Source organism: Prinia subflava, chromosome Z (assembly GCF_021018805.1).
Source record: "Prinia subflava isolate CZ2003 ecotype Zambia chromosome Z, Cam_Psub_1.2, whole genome shotgun sequence".
Taxonomy (NCBI): domain Eukaryota; kingdom Metazoa; phylum Chordata; class Aves; order Passeriformes; family Cisticolidae; genus Prinia; species Prinia subflava.
In genome coordinates, this window is record NC_086283.1 from 26,230,881 (window position 1) to 26,245,126 (window position 14,246).

Genomic DNA, 14,246 nt, shown 5'->3' on the forward strand with positions numbered 1-14,246 from the left:
TGGGAAAGCTGGTCACCACCTGCTTCTATGGGGAGGGACCTCTGGGAAGGGCCATTGGACATTGGGCTGCAGTGGGGATGCAGGGTATCCTCCTCTCTGTGCCAGACAGGAGAGTGGGCAACCCCTGGATTATCCACCTGCCCTTCTTCCCACCTCTGTTGCTTACTCAAAGACCAGCCATTTCAGTTCCAGACCTCCTCAGCTGCCCCTGAAAGTTGCAGGGTTGCTTTTCAAAAGGATGATGTTGATGCAGGAAGACATTTGCTGGATACATGGCTCCTGTCATGCTTCTTCCCCAGAAAACTCTCCGCCTCCACAGCCCCACTGTCACACAGAATGACACACAGGTGTCATACAACAAAATCTGCTGTGACTGTCACCACCCAACACAACATGACACAACAAGGTGGCACACACACAAAATTCTGTGCGGTCTTCAGAAGCTCACGCACAAAAAAATGCTGGCAAGGAAGGGCAAAGGAGCAGGTATGCAAAGAGGAGGTATCGGCCAAAGAAGCTGTGCTTGCTGCTGCTATTTTAAAAGAAAAGCCTTTCCACTCAAGAAAGGGAGTTGATTTTAGCAGGAAGAAGCATAATAGCAGGTTTCTTTCTCCTTTTTTCAATCTAAACCAGAGCAGAGACAAAGGAGAAGGTGGGGCATCCCTTTGCATCCCCAACAGAGCGATGTAGGGACATGGGGCTCAGAGAAGACACTGTCCTGAGGAGGCTTCAGCCTCTTCAGCAGCACAGGTGTCACATGAGAGGATCTGAGACAGACGGGGGAGCTCTATCAGACACTCCTGCAGAATAATTTGATGATGCTGAACTGGAGACAGGAGCTGAGAGCAGTCTTGAGACTCAAAGTGCTTTGTGCATGGAGCAACTCCAGAAAAAACACCTCATTCAGGGAGATGGGGGTAAGTGCTGTTGTCATTTCCCAGAGGTTTCTGCTCTGTCCCAGTGAAGCTCTCCATGTTACAGCTGAGCGCTGCTCCTCTCATCTTTTGTTTACCTGTTTAGTTTTTACTATTATTGAAAAGTTCTACTGGACAAGGAAAAATATTGGCAGCCTGAGGTTTCCTTCTGAGTAATCTTTAAAGGGCACAACTGGCTGGCAGAGAGGGCTGCAGTAGGTGTAGGTACACCCCTACAGCACACACATGCACTGCCCAGGTGGGAGTAGCTCATTCCCACACCACCCAACCCCCCTGACATGGCTTACCATGGGGATGAGCAGCAAAGGCAGCACTCAGAGAATCAACAACTGCAGTGAGGGGCCAGTTGCCACATTCTGCTGACCAGCAGGAGCACAGCTTTTTCCCCTACAGCCCCCACACAGGGCAGGGGTCATGGGTGCCTGTGCTCCCAGCTGCTGTCCCTCTGCCCTCCTGCCTGCCTGGACCCCACGCCCTTTCCATTCGGTAGGGGTATTGATCTGCTGGCAGCAATGGGCTGGATAATTAGCCAGGAATTAAGGTTTCTATTACAGCCAGGAGGCTGCCCCAGCTGATTTATCACCTGAATAATTTACTGTGATTGAAAGGAAATTAAAATGAACTCCATTTGACAACTGTGCGCTTTTATGGGCTTTAGTGAAGACTCAAAAGCCAAATTAATAGCCTGGTGTTGTTTGATAGTCTACTGAGAGTAAATAGAGGAAGGTTTTTTGTCTCTTGATGTGCTCTCCTAGGCTTAATTTTAGAGTTGGGATTTTCTTCCCCTCCCACCCTGGAACAGGGGAGATTTCAGCTGTAAAAGCCAGAGAACTGCCCTTGCTCCCTGTTCCTCTCTGCATTGCCAGCACCCAGCCTCTCATTCTCTTTTCTATGGGTGCAGAGAATCCCAGGGTCAGCAGATTGCAGATGAGCAGGTAGTGCCCATCAGCAGCCCCAGCCCAACCTGCCACCAGCATTGGCACCAGCAGCCAGGACAGCACACCAAGCTGCTGCCGCTGGCGATGGGCTGCCAGCAGGGTGGCCTGAGGGGAAGCATGGGAGCAGTGCAGCCACCCACAAAATCATGCTGCATCCCACAGTCCCTTATCACCACCTCAGACAACCTCTGGCAGAGCTGGGGGTGCATCTCACCATGATTCAGCATGCTCACCCTGCAACACCATGTCTTCCTACCCACTACTGCCTGGACTCCTGCAGAGCTGGCAAAGCATTGCTAGGTTCTGCTTCACCTCTTCCTTTGTCTTTATTTTGTCTCAACTTTGTATTTGTGTACATTTATTGAGCTGCATATTATTGTTTCCTTTTCCTTTTTAACTTGTTTTTTATTTAGCACACCATTTAATGTGGCCATGGTTAAGAACTTGCCTTGGAATGCTCAAATCATTCCTGCAAGTGGCAGATTGAGAAAATATTTGGTTCTTCAAACTATCCATGAATAATTTTCATAATTTTCACTGTTTCTGGATACCATGAAGTTTTGGGAAGACACAAACAAATATTAACTCTGCATTTCTCAATAAAAGTTTCAGAGCATTTTCAGATGCTCAACAGCCTCTGTCTACCCAAAGGTTTCCCAAGAAAAAACATTTCACACACTCTGGGGGCCAGGACCAAGTGTGCAGTCCTGCAGTTCATAGAATCATTGCATGATTTGGGTTGGGAGCAATCTTAAAGATCATCTCATTTCAACACCCCTGGCACAGGCAGGGACACTTTTTAGTAAATTCATTCCTTCCTTCTGCTTCTCCAATATCTGTACTTTGGGAGTGAGTCCTCTTAAAACAGAAATGGGTTATACTTTCTGGCTTTACTAGAATTTTCCATTATTACTGTAGATCAAACTCCAGTACTGTAAGGGGAATATTGTGTATCTTGCTCCTCTCAGAAATTGCATTCCAGCTGCTCCTGGAAAAAAAAAAAAAACAAAACCCAATATTCCTCTTTCAAAGCTGGAGCGTACTTAGGCAGAAAGCAAAACCTGAAGATTTTCAAAAGAAATGTATGCCCCTCTCTTGGTCAATTCAGAGAACTTCTTTGGTGCAACTCTCTCTGCATCTCTCTGAAAGTTTCAACTTCATACAATTCTTCCAAATGTTTTCCAAATCATAAGTAATTTTGGGTGGATTCCTTGGCTATCCAAATTCCATTAGTTGTCCAAATTCCATCTGCCTATGCCTGTCTCCAGATCCACATTTATTTGCACTCTGTGTCTTGAATATCCATGTTACCATATGTTTGCCAGGTTACTGGTTTCTATATGATCACAGAATATCTACATTTTATCCAGAAATGAATCTGAGAACTGATGTTCTGTTTAGTTCTGGCTTAAAGCAGTGGGAAAGCACCAGGACGGGCCTAGGAATTATGTGCAATTAGCAGCAAGCAGTTATCTTCTAAGCTGGTGACCTACATAGTGTTGAATCTGGTCTCATCATGTTATGCTTCATTATGGCCGTGATCCAAAGTTTATTGAAGTCAATAGAAATATTCCTCTTGTCTTCAATGAGTATTCGATTGGACTTGTGTGACACTGAAAGTACAAAAGAATCCATTTCTGTTGTGGACAGAAATCCAGCAAGGGTAATTCTTTTCTTTATTCTGAGAAAATTAACGCATGGTCTCTCGCATTGAGCCAATCCAGCTGTATATCCTTCACCCTGCTTTTTTCACCCATAGATGCATTAATCCTGCTCTCGCAGCCTCCACAAGCACATTGGTCCACAAGCACTGGGCATGCCCCTGTGAAGCACAGTGGGGCTTTCCTGCACTTGTCCAGCCTCAAATATCTGACATCTTCAGGTCTCCTTGACTTTTCTGGGTCTTGGTCTCCAAGAACATCTCCTGTCTTTGTCAGTGCTACTACTGGAGAATTGCTTGAGTCAACGGTTCACAAAACAGATGGCACAGGCTTGGCCAGTCTGGGACAACTTCCCAAAGATGCTGTGGAGAGCTCCTCCATCCTTCTGGCTGGAATCACAGAAAGCCACTGAAGGACAATCACCCTCACAGACACACAGAGGGTTTTGCTGAGTACAACCAGTGCTCCTAGTTCCTCCAGGTCTTAATGGACAATAGTCACTGGAAAGTTTTCCCACTCAGTGTTGCAACTCTGCACAGGATGAGCACCAGTTCTGGATAAAGTCTGAATTGTCACGGCAGTGACTGTGAATAATGGGGGGTTGCCTGTGGCAGAGGCCAGGCTGAAGTAAGTTGGTCTGACACTGGTATAGATGCACAGCACAATTCCAGGGCAGGCAGGCAGGCACAAGCTGCTCCTGGTGTCAGTTTGGTTTGTTCCAAGGAAATCTGGGGTGTTGGCAACACTAACAGCCTTCCCTGTGGGCAGGGAGGCTTCACTGCAGAGCCCACATACTGGGGAGCAGCAGGGCCCGTCCACATACACATACAGAGCACAGAGAGGATGGAAGCTGCCATGAGGGCTTTCCCTTTCCAAGGTCTGGCATTACATGCCCTGCAGATGGACGAGACACACAGAGCTTGTACACAGCAGCCACGTACAGAACAGCAGTGCAACACTGGTGTTGCAAACCTATCACTGTGTGCATTTCCATACCTGTGCCCAGAAATAAGTGAAATCAGTTTTCTGTGAACATTTGCAGTGCAAATTAATCATGGACTGTTTGCAAAAAATGAGCACAAAAGGGCACAAACATGAGAGAAAGGCCTTAATTCTTATGAATTCTCTTAACAGAAGAATTTGTTTTTATAGCAGGGCTCTGTCAGGGGGAGGTGGGCCAGAGTGCTTGTGAGTACTGACTTTACATCATGGTTCGTCCCCACAATATATAGACAGGAGAGGACTCAATGCTGCTTCCACAGACAATCCTCAGCCCCTGGCTCCCTCTGCCACTGGATTCTTTGAACGCTCCACACATGCAGAAAACACATCTGTGCTGCAGAGCACACATGTGCATGTGTCCAGCAGCACCACTGGGTGTTGGACTGCAAAACAAGGCAAGCAACAGCTGATGCCTTACTTCTGCCCCTTAATGCACATCATCTGACAGTCTTCAATGGTAGGAGTACACGGTGGGATCCCTGCCTCACCCAGCACTCACAATCATCACTGTTTCTCTCAAAGGCCTGTCTGATGCTTTATTTCCCAGTCACTGTGTAGTGCTTGCCTTCTCTCTCAACACAGTATGAGTCCTTCCCCAAAGACAAGTATCCATTCCTCATCAGTCTCTCCACAGATGCCACAACTTACAGCAGATGTGAAAGATGTGACCATAATGTGATTATTGCCAACAGTACAACATAGATTGGCTGATTCACAGAATATTCTGAGTTGGAAGGGACCCACAAGGATCATTGACTCCAACTCATAAGTAAGGAATTGAAGCCACAATAACTTTAATAACTTAGAGTTATTAGCATCATGCTCTAACCATGTCGTAAGATGATAAATAACTCCAGAAGCTCCATTTTATACAGGTTAACTGGGAGAAACATCAAGATGGGAAAATGAAGGAAGTGGATTTGAAGTACTCAAAGCAAAGGGTTACACAATGGTGGGCAATCACTCCCACACAGCCCATCAGCCCTTCTACCTATATGAAAGGCAATGGACTCATAAAGGTAAGGACAAATTTTGTGCAGAAAGTGCACCAGGAGGACTTTGGGCAGTGTCTAAGAACAAAGCATTATGAGGCTGCAAATACTGTGCTGTTCAGGAGGGGCTTCTTTCCCCCTCACCATTGCCAAGGGCCCTGAGCACACAGGTAAGGAGGGAGATTTAGAGAGGAGACACAAAACAGGAAGGAAAAGGGATTTAGTCTATAGAGTAACAATTATTCCAATTAAATGCTTGGAGCCCTCCTCAGGTGAATAGTACTGGCACATCAGTAAGTTTTTGTGCCAGACTAAAATTGGTGAGGTTCAGCTGGCTGCTGTTGGATCACATTTCTAATAAAATGAATAAGCAGTGGGTCAGCAGCTCATACCAGCCTTCTTCCCACATCCTGTCTCCATGGGGAGGAGTATTTTTTCCTTATTTTCCTCTACAGAAAGAGCTTAAAGCTCCATATGTCCACCACTGACTTGGCTCCTAAAGCACCACTTTGGGGTCCAGCAGCACTTTGGACAGACAAATGTCACAGGCAGATCTTGCTTTACTATAGCAATCTAATCCAGGGACGACTCTGGTTTTCCAAGGCACGTCATTAATATCCTCAGTATTTGATGTCTCACTGATTTCTTTGGCCTTACTAATTGATGCAGACAGCTTCTCCACTTTGGTTGAGCATCATGACAGCTTTGCTTGACTCACCAAGGAGGTGAGACAGAACTGTTTCTGTAAGGGCTAGGATTCAGACAGCATCTTTGCAAGCTGCAACAAGCCATACAGATCACATCTGGTCATGTTGAAAGCTACCCTTCACATACCATCAAAAAGCAGAAGCTGACCACAAACAGCTGCAAGCCCTTAACCCTCTTCCAGCCTTGCAAAAACAAAGACCATACTCCAAGCTAAATGAAAACAAACAACTACAAATTTCTTTTGTAATTACATGTAAAAATGCCAGGCAGTGTGGTTCTGCAAATGCCATAATGACTCATAAATCTCATAATGCCAGATTTCTCAGCATTTTCCATGACTTCCCAGAGCATGCAAGGAGTATCCTGTTCATCAGATTAACAACATCATATCTCCAAATATAATAATCTGGCTGCTTAGAGCCATTCTAGACAGAACTCCTTATGTGGCCCTGGAAGATCCTTTCTCCATCAAGAGCAAAATATACCTGTATTTGATAATTGGGATAACACATCAGCAATATCCTTATTCAAGTCTCCCATTCTTCTTATAAAACCAGTACAAGTTTATCTCTGAACAAATGTTCACTCACTGCTGGACTGTCTTCCATGAGCTGCAGCTGGCCATGACTAAGAGGGTCCGGAACACAAAAACAGATGAAAAGTCCTCTCCCATCACTGCTCCTTTTGCAGTGACTATTTTGGCCTGTAAAGTTATTGCAGGAACAGATCTAACGAGGCACAGCTCCTAGGTGACCAGTCCTGAAAAGGCTTGCCATAGCCTTGGGCACGGTGCCTGCCCTCTCCAGCATCACCCGTGTTTGGATGGGATAACCACCATCTAGTGGTACATGAAGGCCACTTCACCTTCCAGAGACACTGGTGGTGTGACTTCCCATCTCTTTCCAGCTCGAGTTCAGATCTGCAGAGTTTTTCAGTGCACACAAATCAGGGAAAACACAGAAATAGCAGAAGGTGAAAAGCAAATGTCTCTGAATGAAATAACAAATGACAGACGAGCTTAAAGGAATGAGGAATTCCTACTGTACTGTAGGATTTTCAGTATAAGTAATTAAAAAAAAAAAGTATTCATATTCCTTAACTGAAGTCACAATGGAAGTAGGCTGCCATAAGAGAATCTCCAATGGCCCTCCAATGTATAGATTCCTCCAAGGGGAATCAGTGTTAGAAAAGTCCATCCACCTTGCTAAAAAGCATGTCTGATATTAAGAACACTGAAGATTAATGGCTGAATACATCATTAAGTAGCAAGCTAGACCAATATCAGTGCTGACAGCAATATATTAATTTCTACCTCCTTCTCAGCAGCTAAATTAAACACTGCCACCCAAGAAGAAGAACACAGAAAGACATAGCTCATCAGTTTTTTTCATGTGCTTCTATACTATGCCTGCAAAAATGGAAATTTTTTCCAAAATACGAGTGCCAAGTCCTCCTCAAACACACTGTAGATCCATAGATACATTTAATTTACCTTCACTACTAATCAGGTGTTTCTCTCAGCAAATGGCCAATTGCATGTCTAATAAGCCATTTCTGGATACAAAAATCTGATTTGTGTCCACAGTCATGCTCAGTGTGAAGCAAAATTAGGTGCTGGGTTTTGCAAATCTTCTCCTTGCTACCTGCACTGCCTTCTTTTGATCTAACAAAAATGTCAGAAGCTGTGGTGCTCTTTAAAGACTCATTTGATGCAACTGGTCCAGATCAGGTGTCATTTCATAGCCGAACACTTGCTAATGTTTGCACAATGAGTGTTTTCCTTGATTTTTAATAGGTTTTAATGGCTAACGTGGACTTGGCTGAAACAAGCTTGACAAGACACCTGTCTCCATGTTTGTTTACTGAAACTCTGAAAAGCCTTTGGTGATGTCCACCAAACGGATCTCTGCCAGTGGAAAGCATATCAGGAAAACACAAAATATTTGCAATAGTACCTGCTCTGGTTTGATGGGCTCAGTTGTTGTGAAAATGTCAGAATAATGTTGTCTCTCAAAGACACGATCCAACACTTCTAGCTGCTGCTGGGTGAAAAGGTCTCCTCGCATCTGTTTCCGAAGAAAATCTCTGCTTGGAAGAGAATGGCCATTTGGTACTGGAGATTCCTGAATACCTTTCAAAGAGGAGAGAGAAGAGGAAAAATGAGTAGTCTCATGATGTGACCTACAGTAGAGTGTCTTACTTTATGTCTTGAACAGATGTAGGTATCAGTACCTAAAGTCATGAGGACTGTTTGAGAGGTTACAGTTTGCTGGAAAACACACTGTACAGTCTTGAATTACAGGCAACCCTTAACCCATCAACAACTTCACACATTATTTAAAGGCAGGATACAGGATAACAGTCACATTTTTGCCTGCATTTCTTTTACAGTGCCACCTGGAAAGCTGTCTGGTTCATGGTCTGTATATAGGAGAACACAGAGGATGAGTAGATGGCCTGATGATGACAGTCACAGTCAACTTGGGTCAGCTCCAGCAGAACACTTTGTCCAGTGACCACCCAGTCACCTTCCTGTGCTACTTGCAAGTCCTGCTCAGCTCCATCCCATGCTGAACTCTGAGCTCTGGCATGGACTCTGTGAAGCACTATCAGCAGCACTGGCCCTGCAACCCCAAAGAACTAACACAAGGTGGGTATTCCCTGGGCTGAGTTACCACTGCAACACCCTCAGCAGGGCCCAGTCCAAGATGCACTCCTGACCCTCCAATTCACTTTGTATTTCTCCAGCTTACTGGCAGGACTCAAACCTGGGCTCCAAAGCACATTTTCTTTCTTCTCCCCTTTGGCCGAGATTTTTAGCAGGGGTCCTAAGTGACTGACCACAGCTGAAAAGCCATGAGACAAGTTTTAAAAATGTTTGATTTGCAGTCTGAAAAGACTCTTGCAATACAGGGACTTGTTTCAATTTGCTTTTTGCAGCTTCACAGTGGTTTCCTACTTTTCCTTCACCCGTCAGTGCTGGAAATATGTCTTTTATGCACTGAAAACTGAGATCTGCAGTATTCCCAGGACTCCAGGAGGTGGAACTCCAAGAACAACAGTAAATATCAGATTTCTTCTCCAGATGGCAACATTGAACTAGACAGAGGGAGGAAATGTTTTAAAAATAGCATCTAGCTGCCAGAATAGTTCTGAGGAGCAGAATTCAAATGTGTCCTTAACAGCAAGATTTCCATGAGTGCTGCAGTTGCTTACAGTCCAGGAAGTCGGCAGAGGAATAACATCACCTAGACCTCCTCTGGCAGATCCTGCATCAAGTTTTTTGATTGTAAGTATAGAGGTGATCTGATAGAGGTTATCTGCACAAAAGCAGTCCATTGCTGTAGACATCAGTTGTGTCCACAAGCACATGCTGGCCATCAGTAATACAAGTGATGCTTGGTGGACACGATTTTTTCACAAAGGACTATTGATTTAAGGTCATCCTTCAGCATAGATGGATTTTGCTGAAAATGCTGTCTGTCCAGAAAACCAGGCTTCTTTAAGGCAGAGTTCTCAGACTGGGGGACCAGCACAGTCTCTGAAATACCTCTTTCAACCTCAGTTGCTAAAGCTGAATTTAAGCAGAACTCTCCTTATACCGAGCAGACATTTGATGTTAGCAGTTAATGCTGGAAACTTCCTTCTCAATTTGAGTTCAGCAATTTCAGTGACAACAGCTTTATATATACTCTTCTTAGTGAAAGTCATGCAGCTTTATCAAGGGTAGATGATGTTGGCTTTTGTAAAGTGCAAGGATCAGTTTATTCCACAGAGGAAGGGAAACAAAAACCTGAACCTGTAGTCTGAGTAGGATGTCTAAGTGTGAAAAGGTACAGAGGGATACAAGAAAGCTGTGTATCTTTAATTTTTTTTTTTAGTAGTCTAAATCAAATAATATCTAATAGACCCTCTGCTGAGTTTAGTCAACCATAGCTTATAGAATTAAATTTCTGGTTGGTAGCTGTATGACAGCACAGGGCCAGGGAGACCCTGTCTCTGGAACATGGAAATGCTGGCTTTAAATTTCAGGTGAAATTGTTATTCACAATTTGGCATAAAAGATATCGTTTTATGCAGTTTTGGGATAGAGGGGATGACAAAAGGGAGTGAAACTACACAAGACAGGCATGACTGAAAACTATTCTTCGTGATGCCAGTACAATCTGTGCACTGTTTGTGCACCCAGAGATTGGAAGTATAATGAGATCCCCTCGTGTTTGAAGATGGAGCAGCAGTCCCACTTTTCACCAGCAGCACTTTTATTATGGTGTGCAGCCCTAGATTTTTGGGAGTGAACACCTTGCAGAAGAGTAGGCCAATGAAAGAAATCCTGGGGCAGCAGCCTCAGCTAGAGACAGGCACTGGGGCAGCATAGTGCTAGGAAGGGTCTCCCACTCTGGGTACCAGAGTGTGAATTCTAAGAATAAAGGCACCATCATGTGCCTGTGCCACCACATCCATTCATTTATCCCAGCTGCCCTTCGTCCAAGGGGCAGTGAGGCAGCTGAGGATGACCCTAAGGCACTGCCACCAAAGCACAAGGAAGAGAAGGGTATTTCTCTGTGCAAGGAAGGTATGAAATCACGTGGAGTTGGTAGTGGGGCTCTTGGTTTGGTCTCAAGGTCAGCATTTGGTGCATTGCTGGAAGCATAACATATGCTGCCAACCAGAATGGGCCGCCAACTCACTCCATTTGTACATCCCTGTTTGCCAGTACCTCCACATGCTGTCCTGAGGACGTGAGATGGGATCAGCATCCAAGACACACTTTCCAGTGCAGTCAGGCTGTCCTGGGATGAGGAATAATGCATGCAGCTTTTGTTTCAGGGAGGGACCAAGGCAGGAGTCAAACAGGACTGGGACCACTGAGATGGCTAACACTGCACAAAAGGAATCACCCAAGACTCCCTCACTGTCATAATCACTTGCTCTCTGCATCCTGTGAGCAGAGATACAGCTTGTACTTTTGCACTGTGTCTGCCAAATTCAGACTAATTGCCAGTTAGTTCTGGATTCCATTGTAGAACTAAAGGACTTCCTGTACACTGCATATGACACACAGGAGTTCGTGAAGGTCTTCAGGATGTGTTTGGCTGTTAGACATTACATAAATAATGCCATTAACATTATACATTGTTCAAATAGAATATGTTAGATAATTAAAATACTGTTGAAAGGCTTGAAATTATTTTAATTATAAATATGCTTCAGGGAGTGGTAAAAACATTTTTCATATATTCAGTGCATCCAGATAGGGTTGCATCCATGTTTTGTTGACAATGGCACTACATGTTTATCTACCTATTCTACAAAACAATCAGTTTCCAATTCAATGGCATCTTTTTAAAAATTCAAGTAAAGAGCAGAGATGCAACACTCTCCTTAGTACAAAAAAATACATTCTCCCCAAACTAACTTTCCTTTATAAGACTGTGCATTATGGGATAAGGCGACGCCACTAACCCACAGTTTCCTGAACTGCTTCTGATGAAATGCAGTGAGACTTGTCACAGTGCTGCAGGGAAGGAGAGCCTGCATATTCTGCTCCTCCAGCACAGAGACTCCAACACATGCCACACCTGTTCAAACAGCCACCCTACTGTCTGATTCAAGTCCCTCCCAGGCATCCCACCCAGCTCAGAATACTGACTCAGTTTCCCATAAATGCACACAGCTTGGAGAGCAATCCCAGCTGCAACCTGCAGCTGAAAGCTCTTGTCATGTTGGAGACAGGTCTGAACAACATCCTCCCTGGTTCCAAAATCATTATTAGGCATTGTCTTGGCAGGGAAAATGCAATCCTTTCTCACTCTGAAATGCATAGACACCTTCTGTTTGTACCTTGCCCAGAAAAACTGACCTGTGGTTTTACAACAAAAGCCAGACACACTGCTAAAGAAGCTGGCCTACCTTGGACATAATCTTTGTACACAACCAAAGGTTTTCTGTGGCTAGCCAAAGTCTGAACAACCTATGAGAAGTCTGGAAAGAGTTAGGCAGAGAAGAGATATGCCTCTGAGAAAAGATACTACGCACAGTCTTGCTGACAAAAGACTGCCCGGCTGGTATGGATATCATCCAGAAAATACAGAATCACTGCATGGTTTGGGTTGGAAGGGACCTTACATGCCATTAAGTTCCAGTCACCTGCCATAGGCAGGGACACCTTCCGTAATTCAGGTTGCTTAAAGTCCTGTCTGACCTGTCCTTGGACACTGCAACTAATACATCTTTGTTAATTAAGAGCAAGTTATTTTCTGAGGACCTCAGCAACTAGCAGAATCAGTTTAAAGTATTTGATAAATTGAGATCTCATTTTTCTAATGCACTTCCGTGGTTAGATACTCATCTATGACATGCTTTCTGAACCAGCAGGAGAACATTCGAAATTGCTAAATACAAGGAAACCAGAATTTTAGCCATCCTCACCACACAACTCACTTGATTTAAAATATTGTTTCTAAGACTACAGACCAAGATAAGAAGAACAAAAGACACTGTCTTCAAAAAACACTAAAGCATATTTAAAAGCCTTAAAGCTTAGTATGAAAACAAGGCAAAATATAGACATATCAGTTAAAAGCACTGAAATATAGAAATGGTTCAGCTCCACCATTTTTTATACTGATAAGGACAGCAGCAATTTCAGATAGTGATAGGACAAGGGGAAATGGTTTTAAACTGAAAGAACAGAGATTTAGATTCGGGAGAAATTATTCTCTGTGAGGGTGGTGAGGCCCTGGCACAGGGTGCCCAGAGAAGCTGTGGCTGCTCCCAGATCCCTGGCAGTGTCCAAGGCCAGGCTGGAGCAGCCTGGGGCAGTGGAAGGTGTCCCTGACCATGGCAGGGTATGGCACAAGGTGGTCTTAAAGGTCCATTCCAACACAAAGTGTTTTATGGTTCTATGATTCTATTTAAATATTGTATTATAGTGTGGGACAGACCATGCCCTGGTGCAATTCCACTTGAGAGTCTCAGCAAGGTGACTACAGCTGAGAAGCAGGTGCCAGCCACAAATCCAGCTGGACTAATATTTCCAGTGCTATTAAATAATAAGGGCGTGCCGTCAAGTGTGCACCTCCATGGTAGATTCATCTGATGCAGTGCTCTTCTGAAGACAAAAGGAATCTACTGGTTTCAGATTTTCAGGTTGTTTGCTTAGTTTTTTTTGAGCAATATGCTTCTACAGGGTGAATCAAGGAAATACATAGCTAGTGCCATGAACAGCCTACATTCGTAAAGGACATGATTTCTGCCTCTAATTTGTACTGTCCAACTTCATTACCTGTTATCATACCTAATTACTCCACCTTATAGGGAAATGCAGGCTAATTAGGGAGGATGTTATTCACCACATTTAAAACATTATGAAGCAAATGAAATATTACCAGGAGGCAAAAAGGTGATTTGTTTTCTTGTAGCATGCTTGTAAATTAGTCCAGAGAAGATAAAGACTCTGTTTAATTACCACATGGAAGGTTTTGTTTAAAATGTAGGCTGAATTTTTGTACCACCTTCTCAGGATTGTATACATTTGGCAAACAGCTGCCTCAGAATGCTCTTCCCAGCAAAGCATTAGTTTCATGACCACATATGTGGAGAGAGATCTTTGGATTTACACTATACAAATTTTCTAAGCCCTGTTATTTCTTTTTTCTGAAGGACTATATGACTAAAAAGGATCTTGGTATTTTGAAGTGGATATAGCTGATCACTGTGCAAATATTTTCAAGAGAAATCACTATATTTCACAAAGGTGGGTATGAGTTTTATCGTAGATCAAAGTGAGAAAGAAGGGGAAAAATGATAAATCATCAGAGATCCAAAAATACTTTTCATTTGGAGAAGATATCAGGCCATTTCAGTGGCACTGATAGAGTCTCTGCTCTGTCTCCATTACCCGCTGAAGGCAGCCGGAGTCAGGAGCTGACTACGCTAGATTATATTCCCTATAAGATGGTCACCAATATATATATATATGATCTTCAACCTCTATTGATTGACCAA

At 43.9% G+C, this 14,246-nt stretch overlaps 1 protein-coding gene across 1 annotated transcript in view; it reads right to left on the reverse strand.

The window, feature by feature from the left end:
• Positions 1-14,246, reverse strand: part of PAX5 (paired box 5) — a 134,111-nt gene that overhangs the window by 75,323 nt on the left and 44,542 nt on the right. Inside the window, exon 6 of the mRNA XM_063423147.1 lies at positions 8,192-8,367. Coding sequence (XP_063279217.1) covers positions 8,192-8,367 — 176 coding nt within the window. The remainder of the gene's footprint in view (positions 1-8,191; positions 8,368-14,246) is intronic.